Genomic DNA, 25,236 nt, shown 5'->3' on the forward strand with positions numbered 1-25,236 from the left:
TAAATCTCACATTCTGTATTAAAAAACAATTTCAGAAGCATGCATACTCAAACACACTAGCATTGCGCATGGGTAAGATCCCGTGATTAGCACATAGTAATGGTAAACTTTTGGGGTAAGGATGAAATCCCTTTTACCTAGACTGTAACTAAACACATACAAGCACCGACAAATATAAGATTCTTAGATGTTACAAAGCTGCCTGGCCATGGTCAACTGCATTAGGTTATCACCCAGGTTTTACAATTGGCCTGTTAAATCATTTGCATAAGCAGTCGTGATTTCATGTTTTGTAAGATATCCTTCGCTTTACAGTCAAATTGACAAAATTATAATATACAATTCAAGCTTAATTATCACCTCACACCAAGAGATGTTTGCTGTGGACCTCGGTGAAAATTAAGCAACATCAATTTCTCTGCCAGCTCTGAGTAAGCTTCACCGCACGTGCAATCCCCTATCTTTTTACAAGCAACATATGAAACTTCTAGGGTAGCTATTTACCCCCTGCCTTTGCATAGGTGTCCCTTAAAGTAACAGTTCTGTTGAAGACTAGTTTCTTGGGGCTCGAATCCATGTCCACGCAGAAGTAGCCTGCAAGAAGACACAAAGCTGAGAATAAACCTGTGAAGTTCTACATACAGTTACAAATTTCACAGTTCAATTGGTTCCCACTTATTCAATAGCTTTCTATGTTCTGTTGCCAGGTCAGTGATGTACAGGGCCCAGGATGTAGCTACAGTTAGGAGTTAGCTATGTTTGCTTAGCCTGATACTCTTGGACAGACAGAAAGCAACTACATTTTTGTCTTAGAAAGAGATGTGCTGGACAGTGATTCTAACTCTTGAAGAGGATCCGCAAAATAAACACCCTTGTCTCACTGAAACTACCACTTCAGATTTGAACATGTTTCTAGTAATTATGGGCTCAATCCAAAGACCTAGATCTTGCATATCATCAAAACAGAGCATTCTGGATTATAAAAAACATTCACTATACGTATCCAATGACACTTGTTGCATCAGCTCGTAAGGTTAAGTCAACAGAGGCAGGTGACGCTTGGACCACTCAAGCATCATTTAGTAAGTAGCATCAAGTGAACACTACCATTCAATAATACCACTGCCTGCACTGGATGAATACCTTCTATACAGCTGTCCATGTAATCAGCTGCATCAATGGTGACTTTTAGTCATACCCGCAAACAATTGTCGCATGCAACTCTCTAAAACAGCCTAAACCTGATTAGCTCATCCCTATTTTCTGACATTCAAAGCCATATGTACACCTATTAATAGTTAGTGGGCTGATAACATTCTCATTTTCATCCCGGCTTTACAAGTTTAAATTTGTACATCTTACATTGAACACTATCAGAAGCACAATAGACAAAATAAACTTATAATAACTTCATCATAGGATAAATTTATACCTAATCGTTCAAATTGGAACTTTTCACCAGGTCTAGCATGTTCCAAGGAAGGCACGGCAAAAGCATCAGGGATTACTGTTTTTGAATTTGGGTTTAAATCGGAAAGCCAATCCTCAAGCTCACTTGGGTTCTGCAACCATTCAGTACATGTACTAGTTATCAACCAAACTGGAACAGTAGACTAGTTGAGAGCATTATGAATGAAACTTGTCAATTGAAGGGAATCGGACCTCTGAAAGAAACAGCTTTTCAAATAATCGAACCTCCACTTTCAGTGGACTGACTCCACATGAAGGCTCGGAAACCCAATGAATAACACCCTGCATAACAGAGTAAATGTTTACTGTTGGCACAATAGTTAACAATTAAAGAAGGCCAAGAGCTGAACAATACCTTTGGTTTAGTGCTCTTTGTGGGGTCATATTCAGCATGTAGCTCCACCACAGTGGTCTTATCCTCCGCATAGATGACATCAACACATTTAATAGGGAAAGCATATCTGCAAGGTCCGTGTGACTAGTGCATAAGTCTGATCATAACATTTGAATATGAAAGAGAGAGCCATCATGTAAGGTAACCAACCTCAACATAACTGTCTTTCCAGGAGCAAGACCATAATAATCTTTGGAATCCTGGAGTCGAAAGTCTGATGATTCAATGTACACAACTCTGCTAAATGGTACCTGTTTGGTGTTCACAATTTCAAATCAGACCATACATTAATTTATATTTTACAGGAAACTCTGTAAGGGAAAACCAGACAGATGGATTGGTAGAAGGATAATGCAACCATATATGGTTGATCTGGACTGCAAAAGTTGGAAACAGACTAGCTTGAGAAATACATCACCACCATCTAATGTGTACTAATTAAATTCTTCAGGCCATTTCACTATTTCACCGTATACTAGAGCAAGAGAAAACCACACAGACTGCTGGAGTGTCAAGTTTGAACAAATCATTTGGAGAAATACAATATTACGATCTAGTGTGTACAAATTAAAGTCTACTTTACTGTTAAAAGACAAAATGAATTACCTTATAATGGGATGCATTATCACCGTCAACAGCATCTGGCCAAAATTTTGCTGGCAGATTTATTATAGTACTTGCCTCCAGATTTCTTATCACTACCTGCAAAAACAGTTCCTCATTGTCAATTCAAAGAGTGCTTAGCTTGGAGTAAGAACTCGTAATATTGTCCAAGAGTCCTTGTCCAAACATAGTGTGACTTGGAGTAAGAACTCGTAATATTGTCCAAGAGTCCTTGTCCCAACATAGTGTCACCTACCACATCCAGTTTTTGTGGCATTCCCCAATTTGACACTTAGGATATCTTACCTTAAGAGGCTTCAGAACAACCATCACTCTTCGAGAATTTTTATTCAGATCCTCCCGAATGTAATGCTCAACTTTATCGAGCCTGATCATGCTATTGTCACTGTGAACATAAGCAAATATACTTTTTGTATGAATTAAAGCTGGTCACAAGTTTACTTTCCAAAAAAAAGTAGGAAAACTTATGTGCTCACAACATGAATTAGAAGAAAACAGTTGAATACATTTCTGGAAGAACCAATAAACAAGACAACAGCTAATGATGAAATGTGTTTATAGTACAAGAAATTATCATGTCAACAAATATTATTTTCTTCATACTTGGATTATATGAAGCTTAGGTGCATCAACTTTTATGCTCAAGGTTCAGCATTGCAATGATAATGTGGCAGTTGGACCTTGTGCCAACCTTCGTGGATGGGTGAAGGTAGGATATTAAGCAAGCATGCTCTTCTTTAACAAAGGTGGAGATACTGTTAGGACACATACATTTTTAGTGGGAACGCGTACACCTAGCATCACCACTGACTGTGCAGCCAATGACATGACAGGTGCTGATCTGGTAGGCAGGCAGACAGGCATGTAGACAGACAGAGACACTGGCCACAAAAGGAAGATATGGGAACCAGCTCGCACAATGGGAAGTCCTAGTCCAATGAGCAACACACCATACCAAGGAGAGCAAGCCCACTATGGGTATAAAGACAACTTTCTTCTTCAACCAACACTCTGCTGTATATGGTTTACTAGGTAAGTCATAGACCTAGGTTTTGCAAGCTTCTATGCAATATAATTTTGGAGATTCCTTGATTAAAAAACAACACCATGTAACTTTTCAAAAAGAGCTTTTCAATTATCTGGGAGCACACATTGCTAACTTCATACCATCTGGCCAAAGCTAAAACTAAGTATATCCTGAGGTTCAACCAAGCATATCCTACAGCTAGAACTAAGCATATTCTAAAGCTAGAACTAAGCAAAAAGAGCTTTTCAATTATCTGGGAACACGCATTGCTAACTTCATACCATCTGGCCAAAGCTAAAACTAAGCATATCCTAAAGTTCAACTCAGGAAGTTTGTTGGAACACCTCCACCATTCGTCCTGAGAACAAAAAAGATAAAAAATAACTGAGTACCTCCTTGTTATCCCCACATCACGAACAAAAGTGTTTATCGCTTCTGGAGTAACTCCTTTTCGTCTTAAACCTGCCAAAGTCATTAGACGGGGATCATCCCATCCATCTACCCATTTTTCCCGAACCAATCTGTTCAGCTGCTCAAAATACGCTGGATAGTACAGTAAGTGACTGGGAATCTACAAACAACAGATGGTTGATATGGTCACTTCACTGATAGAGCTAGCACATACCTTCCGTTTTGAAAGGACCGTATTTGTTACACTTAATCGAGAGTACTCCCAAACATAAGGACAATACAGATCTAGAGCTTTCAGAAGCCAGTAATACGATGCCCTTCGGGTCTCAAACTCCAAACTACAAAGCTGTCAAAAGAAACAAGGTCAACATTGCTGTGAATGCTTGATCAAAGCTGCCAGAAAATGACAAAATATGGTTAGTGTCAAATAAGACAGTTGACACAGCTTAAAACAACACTTACAGAATGAGTAATATTCTCAAGGGAATCAACTATGCAATGTGTGTAATCATAGCTTGGATAAATGCACCACTTGTCACCAGCATGTGGGTGAGGCGTGAACTGTCCAGCAGAGACACATCATTATCCAGACAAGAGACTCTTATATTAGGTAGTATGAAGCTATACTTTAGTGAAATGCATACCTTTATCCGATACGCAATCAGATCATACATATTATAATTGTCACTCTTCATATCTTGCTTCATTCGGAGGGTTGCCTTTCCTTCATCAATCAATCCCCTCCTCATGTCATCAAAAACTTTTAGTGACTCCGCAATTGGGCGGTTCCTCCATGGGCTTTCCATTTTCCTTTCCCTGTATTCTTTGATCTCATCTGGAGTCTGGACAAAAGAGCCAAGGCACAATGCATAAAAGGATAACTCTTCACAGTTTAAGAATGCCCTGTAGTAAAAATCCAAGTCTGTATTCAATTTAAACTCAGCTGAGATCTTAAGAACTCCTGATATAGTGAGTCCCTATTGGCCTTTACCTCTTCCTTGAAGGTTCAAGAAGTGCTTAAGCCCACTACAGGCTGGAAAATTTTCCAAACAAAGAACCAAAAATATTGACTTATTAAAGTATTTCAGGATTCAGGAAAGCAGCTTATTTCTGGCTTTGTGTTTGTTGCCTCCAGACTGAGTTAGAGGACTGTTAGCGAATAATATAGTGCGTACAGATATTAAGGTCAAAGGGGACAACCTTGTGGAATTATCGGTTGCACAAAAACAATACCCTACACAAAGCCTCCCAATGATGAAGTCATGCATTAATGTATTCTTCTGTCAATTTAACCAATTTCAAGGTTGCAAGCAATATATCTCAAGCATCTAGCATATGAGCCCATTCCATACTTGTTGTTGTTCATTGGCATGACAAGGGCATTCTCTTCCATGAAATGATATCTCTAACTCATCTCTGATCTCCTTTGTGACAGGTTAAAGTCGTAACTTTGTTAATGCAAAACACTTCCATGTGATAACATCCTCAACTCATGTCTGGTCTACGCTAACATCTATCAACTTTAAACATTGGAGGCAAGAATGTTAATTGCAACACTGCTCAAGTTCTTTCAGGAGGGCCTCAAAAGGAGTGTGCATTCCAAATGGTTATGCTTCACTTGAAAGTACAAGTTTTCACAAGCTTCGATGCATAGTACGAGATTAGCATACCTGATGATCCACGTATGCATAGCCCTTCTTGATCAAATCCACTGCTAGATCATACAGCTCCTGGAAATAATCGCTGCTATATGTGACCTGGAAACCCACTATGAACTTGAGATCCAGTTGAAACAGTTGACTAAAGCACAAAAAATTGGACTTCTTCAAAAAATCAAGTTTACCTTGAAAGGTTTCCATCCCATCCAATGAACAATTTCTTGTATATGGTCAATATATTCTTTCTTCTCAGCTTCAGGGTTTGTATCATCATATCTGTTGCTCAAAATCAAGTAGCTCTTAAACCATGATGTAGTAGAATTTAGAAAACACTTTCAAGTGCTGATGCTAAATTGTGTGTTTTCGTCATTATTGTTAGTATTTTTGTTCTTTTTGGATACCCGGGTGTGTGTGTGTTTTGGGGGGGGGGGGGCGGGGGGGGGGGGGGAGTATGTTGTACAATCCTGAACAGTATACGAGGTTTCAAATTCTATCATCATATCTGTTGCTCAAAATCAAGTAGCTCTTAAACTATGATGTAGTAGAAAACACTTTCAAGTGCTTATGTTAAAGTGTGTGGTTTTGTCATTATTGTTAGTTTTTTTTTTCCTTTTTGGATACCCTATGTCGTACAATCCTGAACAGCATACAAGGTTTCAAAATGTATATGAAAATTTTTGACCTTCAAGGAGGCATGCATTAAGATTTTATGCAAGTCAAAGTGGTCCCTTGTATTTCTACCCAATCCAAGTACAAATATGTTTCAACATGCTCTTCAGCAAGCCTGTACCATTTGGGTGGAAGTGGTGAATTTTCCATCTCATCTATGGCCTTTGTTTCCACTAGTTTTGAGATTGCTCTTAACTTATGATCTAAGAACCTTTCAAAGCCAATGGGCTGCATCCCCTCTGTTGAGAAACCACTTCTTCCGTTTACACACTTTATTTAGGGTTTTGCACTAACAGCCCTAAAAAGGGTTTTGAGATTGCTCTTAACTTATGATCTAAGTACCTTTCAAAGCCAATGGACTACGTCCCCTCTATTGAGAAACCATTTCTTCAATTTACACACTTTATTTAGGGTTTCGCACTGACAACCCCAAAAAGGGCTAGTGTCCACATTTTGGCCAATTTTTCAATGGGCCACTTTTTCAATGGGCGCTCACACAATGGTCCGCCACCCTAAACAACTTATGCCTATAAATAGGCAGTCACTTCATTCATTCTTCACCACGCAACCTCTCTCTCTTAAGTCATTCTTCACCCCTCTTCCTCCGTCATCACACCCCCTTCCCTTCTCTCACCAACCCCTTCCACTGCCCTCACACCCCTTCAGGAGGACATTGCGGTTCATGGCTCATTGCTGCCTTCACCCTTCCTCTTCTACCTCAGGCACCATGTTCCATCATCGCACCTTGCATTTGGAGCATCTTCCACCTAACATCACCATCATTTGCTTGGCATACACCCTTCTCCACCAGGCTCCTCCTTCACCTACGTTCTAGTGTGGAGATCTCCTCCTTGCCTAGCGTCATCATCTCCAGCTTGGCGTCAACATCTTGGCCTCTGGCGATAGTCTACATCACCGAGCATCAATGATTTCATCACTTTCTATCACAAGGGCTGCTGGGACCCACGTTTTAACTATCACAGGGGCTACTAGGACCTGCATTTTTTGAACCTAGCTCCTCCTCCATCACTTGGCGTCACTTGTCTATCACCAAGGCTATTGGGACCTGCGTTTTTGCAGCCCAGCTCATCTTCCATCATCTGGAGTCAGCATTTGGGCTGCTCTCCTTGTGTTTAACAGCTCCAACACTCTGGGATTTGTGTTTTGCTGCCCAGGTCACTCCTTGGCATCGGAGGACTGCAGTTCGTCACTCCCTCAATAGCCAATGATCATCTTCCACATCTTTGACGACATTAGAGGAATGCGGTTCGCTCCCTCAACAACCGACTTTTACCTTCTAGGGATTACTTCAATAGCTCAATACCCGAAGGATTGCGTTTTACTCCCTTCATTGTGCAGATTCCCCACAAGTGATGCCACCTAATTCAAACAACACAATGCAGTTATATTTTAAGCTTTAGGTTCGTTGTATCAGCTTTTCTTCTCATAGCATGATTCAGTGCATCATCATCATGTTCTTGTGTTTCTGAGTTTCTCTTCTCTCTCAGTGTTTGCCGTACACACACTATATTACTCCCCACAAACCCTACTATCTCTCTGCAATGTTGCTTATTTTGACATGGTATCAAAGCATACATGCTATTTTTTTACATGGTATCAGAGCGTAGGAGCTCAAAGATGTAAAGACCCTGCTTATTAAATAAGGCACAGACAAGTTGCAGATCCGGAATCATCTACTAATTTCCCCCTCGTTTATGCCGCATCACCAAAAGACATAGATACCTTTCTCTTCCTCTACGACCCACCCTTCCTTTTACAAATTACCACTCTAGTGCTATGACTTCTTCACAAGCAAATGGACAATTCGTTGGGTTCTCTTCCGACATCACGGAACCCCACCAATGCTTGCCGCCACTGAAGAGTCGTAAGGAATGTCGTCGTCATCACCACTAGAAAGCAACTGAGAAAGGGGCCATCAATCCCTTCCTGCAATCCAAGGAAGCTGATCCTTTCTGCACCTTGCATTTCTTCTTGGTGGAGGATTGAAGTCTGAGTCTCAAGCAGATGATGACTCGTCGAAGGAGTCCACGTCCTCCTTCATCTTCTTCTCCTTTTTCTTCCTAGTAGCCGCTAACACTTTTGCAGTCCTTCTGTAAATGACCTTTCGTTCCACAATGGTAACATTAGGTCTTCGACTTCTTCTTCTTCAAACCCCTTGCTGAAGTTGCAAGAGCCTCACCAAAACTTGACGAAAGCCTCTCCTATAACCACAATGATGCCTCATGCTCAAGCAGCATTGAGGTCATTTGTGTTAAGCTGATAGGAGTCGATGATGTCTGCGCCCTCAAAGCATTCGCTACTCCATCAAACACTGAAGGGAGTTTGGAGAGTACAAGTCCAATAAGATGAGCCTCTAAAAGGGCACACTGCATTTGCCAAAGCTGGTCTTGGATCTAGATCAAATGAAGTAGAAAAGACTAGATAGTATCTTTGGCCTTGAATGGAATTTGTTGGAGCTGTCCATAAAGAGTAACTGCCCTCATGGTGGAAGGTGCCGCGTACATCAGCCAACTTCATCCATACTTCAAAAGATGTCCTACAGGAGATAACTGCCGATAGGACTTCTTTGGATACACACCAAAGTAAGGCCGAGTAAGCACGGGCATCGTCCGAATCCCTTATAAGCACCGCTTCCTCATGGCTGTCTTCATCAAAATCGACTCGAACAAAAAAAGGCCGTTGAGGACGTTCAATAGCTCCGCAAACCTCGTACCATGACCGCTTCTATATTAACCAAGCCTTCATCACAGCACCCCATGTAAGATAAGCAGATCCATATAACTTGTCATCAATGGATGTGCACAAAGGAGCCATTTGTAGAGGATTTAGAAGAGAAGTAGAGGAAAGAAGGTATTTGGAGAGGGAACACAACCAAACCACAAGCACAAACTAAAGAAAATGAAAGTTCACATGCAACATTCACCAAAATCTGACCAAAATACAAAGAAATCTGCTGCGAAAAGTCAAAAAATCAGCAAAAACTGCCTGAAACAGAAAAAACGGCCAAATAATGCAATCAACCAGCCAGGAGAAGCAAAGACACCAAAATCCAGGTTGGAACTGACATGCAAGGAGGAGAGGGGTTGACGCAAGTAGTACGGACGCTAATGTCAGTAAAAACGCAGGAAAACAGGTTGCTTGGGTAGAGCAACAATCACCTAATCAGCAATGGTCGAAACAGTCCTGAAATCAGTAAAGAAAACATAGGAGGAGCATAGAACCTGAAATTTGATAAGTGGAGCAGCAATGGAAGCGTAAACATCTGCTATAACAAACTGTTGAAACACAAGACAAAAGAGAAAGGGAACGAAAGAACACTGAAGAACACAATACAGATGAGAACTCGGATGTATGCTCGAGAAATGGAATCCATATATCCAACACAAGACAATTGCATACAACAATGAGTCACTGAATATGTGGGCACCGGCACTGGCTCCTCTCTCCACGGAATCTCCACACATGTGACAGCAGATGAGTCACTGAGTGAGGAGGAGGAGCCTGAATATATAAGACAAAAATATGTCCTCAATATGATCAAGTCGGCCAGCAATAAATGCTAAATATGACCAAAATGAAGACCGTAAAAAATGTCTACAATATCCTAAATAATGTGCCCAACCTTTGCATGCACAAACTCACACATGAGCTGACATATCTGCTAAAAATGTCATACCACACCATTAGGTATTTCCTCAAGTTGTGATTGACGTTGGCTATATAAAGCTACCCTCTTATACTCTCTATTCACTTGAGTGCAAGGACCTCTGTAGCTCATGTTGCGCTTTTTGTGCATATATGAGTACTTTTTATAAGCCTATTTACTCAAACTCTCTCATCCTACTTAGATAGTTGTTCTCCTATTTGAAGTTCTTCGCCCAAACTTTCAAACATACTTAGACATATTAATGCTCATGTGAAAACTTGTATGTTGAGTTTTCTTCCATGTCCCATTCTTTAAACCCCTCCCCCAAAATAAACAAAAACAAAAAAGGCTTGGCCAAAAATTCAGAGAATCCGATAAACGAAACAACATATTTGCATCTTACAAAAAAGAGCCAAGTATATTCAACTGCAGGCAGCCAAAAACGCTTCACACTTTTGAACTCCTGATCTTAAAATATAATGCAAAAGTAAAAAAACTAGGATGCCCCTAAATTTGTGGTTTCCAGACAAGATTCCTACAAAAAAGTTAAACAAAACCACAAAGGCAAAATACCTCAAATAGCAATTGCCATTCCTGTCCTCTGCCAATCCAAAGTCTACAAATAAAGCCTGGAAATACAATTCTACACAGTTTTAGTACAAAAAATTTTCTATGAGATCATTGTACCATGCAATGATTAAATCAATGCCAATATGCAAGATAATCATGCAAATTAATGTAAGAATTTTGAAAAAGGCTTCAGCCCTACACAGCTCCCTTTGATCATCGAACATATAAATCAATTTGAGAATAAAATATTCAAAAGACTACAAAAAGTCTAACAGACCAGAAAGGGCTTCCCCAGCTTTTGTACATACTAATCCATGCATTGCATGCCCACCTTTCAATTACCTGTCTACGCTTCAAGTGCCATTATGCAAGATAATCAAAAATTGCCTCCAACCCTACACAGTTTCCGACCCTACAAGTTTCCCTCTATAATAAGCATGTAAATCGACTTCAAAGAATAACATGTCCAATTAATATACCAGAAAGAGTTTGCAACATTTGGTCATTCTATTGCATGCATTGCATGCATTGCATGCTCACCTCTAAATTAGCTGCCTATGCTTCAAGTGCCCAATGTTATAAGGCCTCTAAATAAGGAGAAGCCATGAAGTGCACCAAACACTGGTTGGATTCTCAATTAAGACATTGACAGGGGTTGAGCATATGGACTAGATGGTTAGCTGGATGGTGGTTCATGTGGATATAACTATTGGGTCGAGTGAGAAGAGTAATTGAAGTTACTGGAGTAGACACTTGAGGCACCTCGCAATGAGTGGAAAATGATTAAGTGGCAGTTGTATCTTCAGTTTCATGTAGTAGAAATATTTTTCCCTCTTATTCTCTCTCTTGTAATCATGTCTGTTGTAACCTCATTATGCCATGTCTTCTTTCACTCCATGCATTTCAATATAAAGATTTTGTGCAACCTCATCGCAACTCTCCTGTTGATACTACAGATTTTGCTTACCACAAAAAGACTAAAAGCCACCTCAGTGAAAATTATTGATAACAATACAAAGTGCAAGGCCCCTAATGTCTATGAAACATGAGGGATAACTCCTACACTATCTGCTCAAAGAAACTGAAAAGTACCTTGGCTCATGAAATTTAGGGCAAGGGTCACAAAGAATTTGGCCCAATCAATTGTTGGTAACAGAATGAATTGAGAGATTGTGTGGCAACAATCTAGCTCCAGTCCTTTTGTGCTTTCTGATCATGTTCTAACTGCTGAATGAGTGTGCCAGTCTTGAGCTTTTTTGCCTTTGAATTCTGAAAGGCCAGTTTCAGGATGTAAGGACAACGTCACCCTTCCTAACGAGTAGAAGAGAGTGCCCTCTTTCAACGCTTCTGTATTGGACCTCCCCCATCTCCAGCCCCTCTAATAATGCTATTACCATTTGGAAGGAAAGATCATTAATAGAGACTTAGTTTTCAAGGCTAGAAAAGCCTTTGCCCTAAGTCAACACATCAAAGAAAAGAACTACTCTACAAATGTCTGGGGGGCTTTGTCTAGGGATACCTACATCTACTAGCTCACTGCTGAGAACCATCATTCTGGACTCTGATACCCAACCTAGGTGAAGTTGTCTTATGCAAATGGTTGGCCGTGGATGCAAGAATAGATTCACCACAAGACCCAGTAAGCTTGTTGAAGGAGCAAGAGTAAGTTCAGCTGAGGCTCTTCAAACTTGTCATGCCATCACAGAAAGAAGGGAAGAGGAATGAGGAAGGGCTGGCACAATGGACTCAGCCGGTGCAGTCCTGCAGCCTACAGGAGGGAAGAGGGGAATGACTGAGTCAGAAGAAGAATGAGAATGGAAGCTGGCAGCTGCAATGGCAACAGGACTTGTTCAGATTATTGATTCTTGCTCCTGATTAGTTATGATTTTGCAGCTCTGAAGCCTATTTTTACAATTTGGCAGGTCCACACTGTGTATGAGAGTTTCCACATGTTTGGTTGCCATGGTTTCACCTGCAGCTCCAAGCTAATTTAAGAGTTTCACCTGATGTTGATCTAATATTGATCGTTCGACATCAAAGAACTCCTTGATATCTCTTTACAACTCTCTTGCTAACATCAGAGATACAGGCACTCTTTCAACCATCCAAAAGTTAATGGAAAGGGAACAGAGCAAATCAAATTCCATCACTAGGTTCCCTCTTATTGAATATTATTTAGGGAATGGCATGCATGCGATCAACTCAAAGTAACAACCAAGTTCATCAACAACACATGCATATAGTCGTAAACAAATTCTCTGCCTTAGCATGCCCAATATGAAGATAACCATTGAGTTCAGAGAGAAAACGAATTCTCTACCTTAGCATGCCCAATGTGAAGATAACCATTGGGTTCAGGAGGAAACCTTGTAAAAACTTTCCCACCAGTGAACTTGAGGTGGTTTTCCAACTTTTCCTTTGAGTTGGATGGCCTCCAGATTGTACCGTCACTGAAAAATATCTCTGTGTGGACCTGTGACAAGAATTATACTTCAGCTGATACTGAACGAATCTAAAAATTTCAATGACCAAAGCAAATGACACATAGTTACTCAAAATTCCAGGTGTCCTACCTACCTGCCTAGAAAAGAATTGACAACTGAACTCAGACACAGGAGTATCTTCCAATTCAAAGGTACTCAGATGAAAGTGTACCTGTATATTTTCGCGAGGATCAGGAAAGATGACAAAAGGATTGATTTCTTCAGGAGTAGCATTTGATGTGATTGCCGCTGCAGTTGTAGCAGTTACCTCCTGTTGGACATGATGCAGAGACTTTCCCATAAGCCAGATGACAAATAAAACACTCAGAAACACAATTCATTCAATACTATCATAATACACTACCTGAAAAGAACAATGAAATAAAACTCATGTGAAATACAACACCCAAAAGTTAGTAAATTAGCTTTAAACTTCCATAATATGTTAAATGTATACCTCGGCCTTAGCAGCCTTCTCCTTCTTCTTCTTGACAGGTTTCTCATCATCTTCTGCTGTCCTCTCTCCAAGTAGCTCGCTGAGTTTTCCATCCATCTCCTCCTGCCTCAAAATTAGTAGCAGATAATAAAACTTAAGAGAACAACCTTTTAGTATGTGGGTTACTTCAAAGGGGAAAAAATTTACCTTCACTAGCTTCCCATCTGCCCAGGGTAGATCTTTCCGAACCTTGCCAAGCAATATTCCAACTGCACACTCTCAAATAAAGCCAAGCTCATTTTCAACAATAGACTCTTCTAGAGTACCCTTATACACTTCATAGGAGTTATGCAGCTTGTAATTCAATTCTTATTAGATTAAAAAGAGAAAATCCATATGTATCCTTGGTAACACACCATTGACTCTGTATCGCTGTGTGAGTATGAGTTCTCTGTTTTCCTCAATGGCAGCTTCAACCGCTCTCTTGATCTCTTCAATAGTAACTTCAATACCTGCACATTAGCAACAAGGAACCAACAAAGAAACAAACCCTTGATAGACTAACTCCAGCATTCTATGCAACTGCCATCCAACTGCAAATGAGCACTGAAAATATACAAATCTAGGGTAAACAATATATGCATGCTTTATACTTTCATGAAAAGTTATATAAGCGTGTCACCAACGCACATACTGTCGTTTACTTACCTACACCACAGTACTTCTCAAACTCTTCTGTGTCAAAATCTTCTGGGCCCACACGAGACAGGAAAGAGAAAGCTGCTTCCAACTGAGGTGTATTTTTTACCTGTCCATAAAAATGTGCATGATCAGATTAACTAGGTGGATAAGGCATTGGCCTCTCAAATTGGTATGCAAACATGTTGATAGAATATGAGGAGCAACAGCATCCAAGGAAACTACTTAGATGTATCAGCCTAAAATGCCTCATAAGCTCCTCAAAGTCATTCCAGAATCCAGACTTCCTCATTCCTGAAGCCTGTCTAGTCCTTTAAGCATACTATATGGATATAACATCCTCCAGCAGTATGTCATGGCTCTTAGACTTTAAGTTTATTCACTTTTCAAGTGAGACTCCTGATCAAACCTTACAATGTACCAAGCCTAGATTACAACAAAACGAGCTTTAGACTCAGACTGTGATCTGGAAATGTTTTAATCCTAACTGGTTATTCTCACCCTGGATCAGGAAGACATATAGCTGATGAATCAAGTCACTCTAGGTGATTATCATGTGCCCACTGATTGACACTGGCTCATTCTCTGCTGATCACTCATAAAGTGATCGTAATCCGGTATCCCTATGATATGTCTAGCGCCAACTTGGGGTATCATAACAAAATACAGACTAATCCTAGAGAGGTATGCCCACTGATTGACACAGACTCATTCTCTGTTGATCACTCAACAAGTGATCATATCCTGATATTGATCATCAATGTCTGTTGGGTATCATAGCATAGTAAAGACTAATTATAGTCAGAAATTATAGTGACACATTTGGTAGCACCTTAGGGCTGGTGTTATCTCCCAAGGGTCAGGGAAGCTTTGTTACTGAGGTCTTTATAAATAGAAATCTATGTGTTTAGTAATAGAAACCTCTTTTCTCTGAAAATTTATTTTAATTGTTTTCCACTTTCTGTTTTCAATTCAAATTGTTTTTGTCATGTGAGAAAAAATGAAATCAGTAAGAACCAGTGTTCATTTTGCTCGCATTATGCTTTCTGTTATTTTTAAAGAATTATTTATATTGTTTCTTCTCCCTGACACCCCATCTGAGTAACACTACCAACGATGAGGATCTTGTGGGAGATCATCTAACCAGCATACATAAAACTCTGGCTGGACTGTAGCATTCCAGATAATCTCTCAAAACAAACCTAACAAACTCCTCCACTGGAGCGACTGGATATGTCTTGAAAAGAGAGAGTGCCTAGATAAGAAACTCCCCTTAATAGAACTAATGGTACAATTGAAATATCAGGTAAATAAGGTGACCGTTGTGAAAAGCTCAAAAATAAGAAATGTGCATTGAACACGGATGGGAAACAAAAGGGTATAGGAAAAGGACATTGCTGCCACACCATCAAATTTGTCTATTGTCAGACTGGTAAAATCCAAGAGGTTCAGTGCCAAGCTACCCTTCTTTTCATCCTGCTACGATTGTTGGACATCCCTCAGAAAACTTTTCTCCATTATAATCCTCACACACTTTTATTTCTCTATCTGGATGGCCATAATGCATCTTTCTGCAAATGCAGGTACTTAAGCAGGTGCATTGAACCAAAAAACAGCATCTCAACTGTTTAAGGATCATCCATATTGACAAGTTTTCAAATTAATATACACTATCTGTGAGAGAGAGAGAGAGAGAGAGAGAGAGAGATGTACCTTGGACTCAGTGATGTAATCCAGAAACCAGCAACGGTGCTTCAATGCATTAGCAGGATACTTTGTTGCCACCTACATTGAAAACTATGCATGATTTATATGTCTAGATACCTCTTGCATTCTTACCAACACTGGAAAGGTATTACCATGTACAAAAGGTTGCCTGTCGCCTTGTTACATCCTTCTTGTACTCCAGCCTGTAATTAAAAAATAATGTACCTTAGCTGGCAACAGTATCTGCTGTCCCTTTGCTTTTTCATCAATTAAAAATCTCAACAGCTCATCAACTACTTGCATTTGGTATCCAAGTCCAAAAGTAAAATTTTTGAAATGTACCAAATTGAGGGTGCAACAAACGACTCAAACCTAAAGAGGAGCATTACATATTAAGCTTTCATTATCTCATTTAAACATCCCCAAAACTCAAACTTTAATGCACAAAGTGCTAGGTTCAAATGCGAACTTGAGTCCCAACAAGTCTTTTACTATGTGGAAGCATGTCAATAAGCTTCGACAATTACAAATGCAAGTCCAAAATGCAAGGAAGGTGATTACCTTGGAGGACATGGCGACAACTCTTCTTTTACAATTACCGCCCTGATTTAGTGCATCTTATTCTACCTTGATTGCTTCAAGGTGGACAAAAACACTTAAGTGGCAAGAGTTGATTCCGATAGTCATGGACCAAGAGAAACAACTCAAGGGTCAGAACGCTCTCAAGACAGAGGCTTTGACTAGTCAATCTTCACAACAAAAGGGAAAGAAGAAGAAGAACAACAACAACAACAAGTACAACCAAGATAGAGCCAAGGAGCTTACTTGCCACATCTGTGGCACAGGTCATAGGAAGGATTGCCCCAACAAGGACAAGAAGGACACCAAGAAGGAGAAGAGTACAAAAGACTCCAACGGCGGCTGCTCCTTCATCCGTCGCCTTCCTCCATTTGGAGAAGATTGAGAATGTTCCTTCGACGACCACTAATGCAACAATGTTGGCCCCACAATTTCGTGACAAGATTGTGGATAGTGGTGCTTACCACCACATGACTCCTTCAAATAGTATTGCTCATATGCATCTAATGCATGGGCAAATTCTCATAGGTGAAAGCTCTTCGGTCATGATCAAAGGAAAAGGTAATATGCAGCTAATTCTGGATGGGTAAGGTGGTGCCCACGCATCAAAGGTTCTCTATGTGCCGGGTTTAGAGTATCATCTCCTTTCAGTAAGTAAGATCTATGCTCTTGGTTTGCGAGTTGAATTTGATAAGGACTCTTTTCAAGTTCTTAATGGGATATCCCAACAAGTTCTTCGTGCAAGTCATGCGGAAAATGGAGTCTACAAGATACGGACTTCATTTGCCTTTTCTTCTCTTCTTCTTTCTTCTCAAACTCAAACTAAGCTATGGCATGCTCGGTTTGGCCATCTCAATGACAAATACCTTTGGAAGGCAACTCATGATCCGCTTGTGCAAGGAGATTCGTGGAGTCTCTAGCAAAGGGGAGTAATGAGCATCCCGTACTTGGAGATTCATGTAATAGTTGGGCACCTACTCCAATGCCTTTGGAGCCTCTACCTGTTGAGGCTTCGCTCTCAATGGAGAAGGAGATTGCTTCACCATTCGATTCACCCATTTCACCAACACCAACAATGGACATTCCAAGGACTTTGGTAGAGATAAAGCAATGAGAGGAGTATCACCCCCCCTCCCCCGGGTGGGCACATGATATACCCCGTGATTCAAGGATTGAGGGAGTCCTTGAGGAGTGGTAACCAAAGAATGGCCTATGGCATTCTCGGAGTAACCAAGCACACTACACCGAGCTTGTTTGTACTAACTATTGTTTGATGCCTCATGCCATACAAGATAGAGAGCCCACCTCCCTAAAGGAGGGCTTTTAGTCATAGCATTGAAAGAAGGCTATGGAGTAGGAATTGGATGAGATGAGTGGAATGGCACTTGGGATCTTGTGCCTCAACCCACTCATAGGAAGGTTATTAGGGTCGAATGGGTCTTTAAGACCAAGTATCATAGTGATAAAACTTTGGATAAGCACAAGTACAGCTCGTTGCAAAGGGCTTCACACAACAGCCAGGGGCGGATTTCCATGACACATGCACCACCTATAGCTTAGATGGCTACCATTAGGGTCATTCTTGCCTTAGCTAGCCATAGGAGATGGCTCGTTTATTAGCTTGATGTGAAGCAGCTTGCTTTCCTTAATGGAGATTTGAAGGAGGAGATCTATCTTGAGCAACCTCCTAGCTTTTCCTCATCCAATGACAATGTGTACAAGTTAAAGAAGGCCCTTTGCAGCCTCAAATAGACTCCACATGCTTAGAGTGAGAAGATAGACTCATTCCTCCAAGGGAAGTTAACGTACCAATGTTCCTCTTCCAATCCCCAATTGTATGTCCACACCTTAGCTAGACGGCACGTATTATTCGTACTTTATGTGTATGATCTCATCTTAAGATATGCCCATGCCTTGAAGGTCAAGCAAACAAAGGAGGCACTACATGAGGTGTTCAAGATGACAGATATGAGTCTTCTTTACTTCTTTCTAAGTCATGAGATTTGGCAAACTCCATAGGAAGGTTTTTAAACTCCCAACAAGGAGCTTTTGACTACGTTTGAGATGGAGGGATGTAAGGCTATTTCTACTCCTATGGATACAAACTAGAACTGGCCCATGCAAATTCTCTGGCCGCGATGCCACCCACTACAGTTAGTTGATTGGGTCGTTGATATGGCTTCTTAACACTCTCATTCATTTGTGCTTTCTTGTGGCTTTGCTTGTAGGGTTCATGAGCAAGACCAAGTTGGTTCATTGGAAAACTGCTATGAGGATTTTGTAGTTCCTAAGGTGGACCCTCAATCTTGGTATTCATTATCTATCAGGTATTGAAGATTCGGCTTTGGTTGGACAAATTCAAATTGGACCATCAATATTGACCAACGGCGATCAATGACAAGATATTGCTTTACTTCAGGTGTAAGTGTTATCTCGTGGAATAGCAAAAAGTAGTCCAACGTTGCCCTTTCTTCTAGAAAGACGAAGTGTAAAGCGGCATCTTTTACCACGAGACAATGCAACTTTGAAGGTTACTAGGAGAGCTTGGTTGCCCGTAGACAGATCGTATGACACTTCATGGCATCAGAGGGTTGCATTGCTTTGGCATGGAACCCTATGTTTTATGCTAGGTTGAAGGACATTGAGATACAATACCATTTTATTCAAGAGAAGATCTTGGATGGGACCATCAATGTGGTATATTACAAGACAGAGAACAATTCGACAGACTTGTTTACGAAGGCGCTTCCTCAAGCCATTCTACGACAACACTCTAAATCCATGAGCCTTATGCCACATCCAAGATCTGAGAGGAAATGTTAGAGATTTAGTCATCCCCTAGACTGGCATTGTCAAGCTACAGTTTGTACAATTAGTTCTCTCACGCACAATTACCCATTTCCTATCAATTTTGCATTTTCAGCAATCACCAAGAGCAAACATATTTTACTAGGTAGCTCAAACAATTTTGGGCTAGGGGCAATGGCACATGGCAATTCACGAGCAATTCGTTGATGCAATTGGACTGCTGCAGCCAATCAGCCACATCTAGCTGCTAGTCGGTCAATTTTGGCTAGCCACCTTGATCATTTTTTGGCCAGAATTTATGATATTTACAATCAACAATTCGCCTACCACTCCACTTGTGTTTCAAGTGGTGAGAGAAAGAGATCGGCTCGAGGAGATACTTTGGCAGCCCGTTCGTATACGTGTATCTCTCTTCTTCATTTCAGCATTCATTGACTGCAGATCTTTACATTCTATTGTCTCTTTTCCTCTCCTTCTTCTCTCGTGTTCATTGTCTTTCAATCTTGTCCATACGCTTCCATGTTCATTGCACTCTGACACATGTAGCATTCATTTATGCATCTCACTATGCAAAGCAACCCTAAGCAACCAGAACTTGAGCAATCTCCACCAACAATTCTTTTATCACCATTTCTCCATGTTATAAGGGCAATAAGAACTTCACAAGGATAAGGATTGTCACCTGACAACTTACAAGAGAATAACTTGAAGAAAAAAAAAAACTTATTTCTTATTACAAAATGATGAAATACAATAATATATTTCTTGATACAAGACAAGACCTCAATACAGGACTAGATTAAACACAAAACAAGACAGAACAAGAACTAGAGATACATGGCTTGAATTGGAACTAGAGAGGACTTACCTCACAGGAGTCTCACAACTAATGTTAGCAAGACTAAAATACTTGTAGCCCAAGACCCCTATTTATACTAGAGTTGAGAAGGTTAAGGAAAAGCTACTAGATGATGACAATCATTGATGACATAAGCATTGCTAACACAAGTGATGACATAAGCAATGCTAATGTAAGCACTAATATAAGTGCCCCTCTAGAACCTTCCAAAAATTTATTAAACCTTCTTAGAATAGAACTTTCTTGAATCTTCTAGGAGTTTCTAGAAGATACTAGGTTTCTTGTTGTCCATGGATATTACCCCCTCCTTTGACGATGTGTTCCACCAAGAGCGGTGGGTTTTCTCATAAGGCTCTTGGCTTCAATGGATGTCATTGATGAAACTTATTTACTTTACCAAGTGCTCATCAAAGATAGAACACTAGTTCCCATGTTTACTCACTAGCATCATAGCCCTTCCAAACAAGGCATTCAAGCCTTCTACAAGAGATTTTGAAATCAAGAATAATCTCGAGTTCGTACCCTAGGTGACCTTCGATTTCAACAAGTGGTGGTGGCTTTAAGCTCCTTCCCTTTGTTGAGGATATATGAAAAGGCTCCAAGATTGAGAGATGAAGTACTACATGAATTCTCATGGAGTGTGGTAGCTGGAGACGACAAGTGATTCGATTCACTTGGCCAATTATCCTAAACAACCCAAATCTTTGATAATCTAAATTCTAAAGGGGCGAGAAGAACATAAATCTTGCTATAAAAGCCAAACTCGATCTCCAATGTTGTAAGTTGGAAGTTGCATCCATTGTCTATCGGTATTTTCTTTATATCTTTCTTAGGCTTGTTAAATATGTGACTAACTCCTTATGGATCTTTGGCAAATGTTCAGCTAGATTCATAACTGCTAGATTATTCATTGGGAGATTCATATAAATGTCTATTTTAGGGTGTCAATTGGATTCATAGTTGTTGGATCTTTGATAAGATTCATAGTTGCTAGTTAATTTATTGGGTAACTCATATAAATGTCCATTTTTGGGTCTCTTTCATTGTTGGCAAAGAATGAAGTTTGCCTGGTAGACGTACGACTAGTATTATTGTAGGCAAATTCAACCAAATGAAGTAAATCCACCCAATTATCTAAATGATGATTGATTATTCATTGTAGATATTGTCCCAAGTCCTGATTTACTCTCTCTATTTGTCAATTACTTTGAGGGTGGTTAGCCAAAGAGACGTTGGTTTGGATGCCTAGGAGCTTGAGGAGACTTCTCCAAAAACCACACACAAACTATGGTCCTCAATCTAAAACAATGTCATCTGGTAACCCATGATAGCGGTAGATATATTCAATAAAAGATAGATTGTGCCTTAAAAAGTAATCATCTTGTGGATAGGAACAAAGTATTTCATCTTAGTAAATCTATGAATCACCACAAAAATAAAATCAAACCTCTTGGAGAAAGATACATCGGCCATGAAGTCCATTGACGTAGATCACCAAGGGTGATTAGAAATAGGCAAGGCATGGAGTAACCCATGAGACCAATGGGGAGGCACTTTGACTATATTGTACGTATCACATGTACCACATGGTATAAATTCTTTGATTAATTTCTACATTTAAGGTCACCAATAGTCTCAAGAGAAAAAAATGTCCTACAATAGGAAGGTCATGTCTCATTAGGAGTATATGTAACAGAAGTGATCCAAGTAGTATATACAGTAGCCCTTGATAATAAAGCAGACCTTCAACTTCTTGGAACCCTTCAAGATCTGTACACCCTTCTTGGATTTTTTGCTTTAGATTCTTGGCAAACAAATCCTTAGAAAGTTCTTTCTTGACTTATAGAAGAAAGATCAAATCTTTTGGAGCTTTGCTTGTAATTGAGCAAAGTTAAAATTATCCTAGTTTCAAAAGAATAGAACCTTGTTGGTCATAAATTGCATCTCCTTTTTTAGAGACAAGCATCAAGATAATGCATTTGGTTTTCATTATTGGTTCCCAAGTTGATATATCAAGACAAAATCAAATCTAGAAAGAAAGCTACTCCATCTTACTTGCCGTCAATTTGAGGCTTGACAACTCATGAAGGGCTACCATTGCCAGCATGGAAAAAAAAACACCAAGATCAAAATTTAATGCATCAATACCCAAGAAGAAAGGCGTGGATAGATCTATACGTATCAATGTAGGGGCCATAGTGAAGGCTTGCTTAAGTGTTTGAAAAGTCTTCTCTGCATCAGAGTTCCACACAAATTTATCATTTATGTTAATCACTTGAGTAGTACACTAATCTTGGAATAATCCTTAATGAAGATTTAGTAAAGGCTTACGAATCCTAAGAAGTATTGTATATCTCAAACTCATCTTGGTGCTTCCCATTCAAGGATAGTCTTCGCCTTCTTTGGATCTGTTGAGATTCCATTTCAAGGGACAATACATCTAATGTATTCCACTTCTAGTTGATGAAGGAGCACTTTTTCAATTTAGCATACAAGCCCTTTTCAATTTACTTATCAAGAGCAAGCCGCACATGATACTCGTGCTCTTTTTTATTCTTGGAAAATCTTAGAATGTCATCTAAATATATTACCACAAAGGTATCTGCGTACTCACACTAGATCTCATTCATTAGATGTTAGAAGACTGCTACAGTAATTAGGAGACCAAACAACATGACAATATATTCAAAGTGATCATTCCTTGTTCAAAAAGTTGTCTTTCATTCATCATCTTATCTTATTCTAACATGATTATAGACCCCACGAAGATTAATCTTTGTGAATATATTCGCTCTTCCAAGTCACTCCAAGAGTGTTGAGATCAAGCAAAGCAAATAATGATTCCTAATGGTATCTTATAGAATCCTCTATGATCAACACACATACAAAGAGAGCCATCATACTTCTTGACAAATAATATTAGAGCTCTTGCTTATGACTTCAAAGTACAAACTAAGAGAGGGTTGTACCTAAGAGGAGTGTACTCATAAGCCCCACTTCAAAATCATCATCAAGATAGTGTTGAAAATGCATGAGGATTAGCAACTACACCTTCTACAAAAAACATTTAAATTTTCTTCTTGTTCCATCAAAATTTTCATGTAGACTAATCTTTGACTCCTCCTTGTAACTAAGACAGCAGCTATAAGATGTTTAAAGGCCTTCTTGATCTAAACCTACCTCTCACAATTTTTTGAGCTAATTTTAAAGATCTTGGATGACTAACCCCAAAGCTAGATATTTCTCCACTTGTGATCATGTATTACTCTCACAAAGTTCTTAAATATTTGTAAAGTGGTGATGACACTTTTCATTACCATATTCATCATAACTAGGCAAAATCTACAATGAATGAAACTAGTCTTTCTCCTCATAGAGGGTGGTAATCATTTGATTAATCAATAATTAAAGCAAATAAATAAATTGCATAAACTAAAATACACACTTTACCACTTAAATCTTGGACAATGGATGGCTTGGTGAACCCAAAACTGACACCTCTTTTTCTTTAACTTTAATTGCAAATGGATGGAGTACAATATTTCATTGCTAGTTCGCGAATTCTCTCTAAGTTCATTATTATTTCTTGTTCACTATCCGTCGTGTTTGTGAATCATGCCTTGAGTTTATTGCTTTCACTTCCGTTGCACACTCACATATAAACCCTCCATGCTCGTACAATGCATAGTCACGTTACTTTTTGCCTTTTTAAGTTTTGGGCTTTAGCTTTTGTAGTTCATTTCATTCTCAAAATTTGCCTACATGATCTGACCGACACCAAAATATTACAACATGGGCTAGTTTACACTATATGGTAACTGTGCATCCTAGCACCTTAAGATACTCTACTCAATGATGTATCGTTTGCTTATTATGTCTACAAAACCTTCATATTAACTATTGTATTGGAGATTAACCCTCCATGTTCACTTAACACATCAAATGTAGGATTTTCTTCTACTTTCAGGTTTTAGCTTTGCTGTTTCTTTTGCATTTTTTGAGCCTTCTTGTCTTCATAGAAACAAATGCATCAAAGAAATATTCAACAATATGATTCTATGATGGACATGTGCACAATAATGTTTCACTACCTAAAAATCGGATAACATTAGTACCTATGTTTGGAGTGATCAGTTTACTTATTAAGTAGATTGATGTCTATGTTTGGAGTGATCAGTTTACTTATTAAATAGATTGATGTCCCTAGTGTATCTATGAACGAAGCTCTATAAGCACAAGGGACAAAACAAATGGCTCTATACACTACTAAAAAGACAATTGTGGTCCCAATTTTAGAAATGAACTAGACTGTGCAATACAATAGCTAAACTGAATGGCTCTAAACGCTTCTTTTAATCGATCACTGATACGAGGAAAGTATGCCGAGGCAAACATATATATAACCATAAGCTTAACTTCATTAACGCGAGGATCTGAGATAAGGAAATAGGAATTTCTGGCATAACGCACTAATACTCGTCAAAAACAAATGGAGCTTTCCTTAGCTCTCTGCTCCTTATTAAAGAGTTGAAGGACTTAAAGGAGTCGTGCTAGTTTGCTGAGCTTCAACAGGCGACATGCATTGTATTAGCATCGACATACCTATGGTGAAAAAAAAAACAATGAGATGCATGGCATCCAGACTAAAGTATTGATAATGCATGATACCTCGCGGATGACATCCAAAAGGTTGGATGTGACCTTATTGTTGGCGACAGCATTTGTTGCTGTCCGTTCGTCAAGACCGATCTTGAGAAACAGCTCGCGAGCAGCCTTATCCTTAAGCTCCTTGGCCGCCTTGTCCACGGCCGCCGGCATTTTCACGGACAAGATCTGAGGGGCGAGACGAAGGAAAGGCTAGCGGGGAAAGAGGATAGACGAGCAGTGGCAGCTAACCAGACCTCCACCTCCCCTACAAGAATCGGCAGAAATGGCGGACGCTTAAACCCTAGGCACAAATGAGGTCGATTCTTGCGTCACACCTGGGAAAGTCTTAGGCCCGGAAAAAATCAATTCAAGGCATTCGCGTGATACGACAACCGAGAGGCGTAAGCCCATAAAAATCGATTCAAGATACTTGGGCTATACGGCAAACAAGAGATCACAAACCCATACCAGCAGCCCGATACTAGTAGCGTGTAGGACTATGGGTAACAAGGGTGAGTGAGGGATTCG

The 25,236-nt window shown here is 39.8% G+C and overlaps 1 protein-coding gene across 1 annotated transcript; it reads right to left on the reverse strand.

The window, feature by feature from the left end:
* Window positions 1–188: 188 nt before the first annotated feature.
* Window positions 189–25,236, reverse strand: OVA9 (glutamine-tRNA ligase, putative / glutaminyl-tRNA synthetase, putative / GlnRS). Its single transcript, XM_087694370.1, has 23 exons — window positions 24,730–25,236; window positions 15,968–16,018; window positions 15,822–15,893; window positions 14,118–14,217; window positions 13,826–13,921; window positions 13,617–13,678; window positions 13,431–13,532; window positions 13,146–13,244; window positions 12,811–12,963; window positions 10,494–10,549; window positions 5,770–5,860; window positions 5,597–5,683; window positions 4,571–4,768; window positions 4,389–4,487; window positions 4,141–4,272; window positions 3,908–4,044; window positions 2,774–2,873; window positions 2,471–2,566; window positions 2,015–2,115; window positions 1,826–1,931; window positions 1,663–1,752; window positions 1,433–1,562; window positions 189–594 (listed from the first exon to the last, which is right to left on the reverse strand). Exons 1-23 carry the CDS (start codon window positions 24,877–24,879, stop codon window positions 497–499), a joined length of 2,406 nt encoding a protein of 801 aa, XP_087550496.1. The 5' UTR covers window positions 24,880–25,236; the 3' UTR covers window positions 189–496.

The sequence above is a fragment of the Lygodium microphyllum genome, chromosome 15, assembly GCF_053477565.2.
Source record: "Lygodium microphyllum isolate KBCC chromosome 15, Lygodium_microphyllum_v1.1.10, whole genome shotgun sequence".
Lineage (NCBI taxonomy): Eukaryota > Viridiplantae > Streptophyta > Polypodiopsida > Schizaeales > Lygodiaceae > Lygodium > Lygodium microphyllum.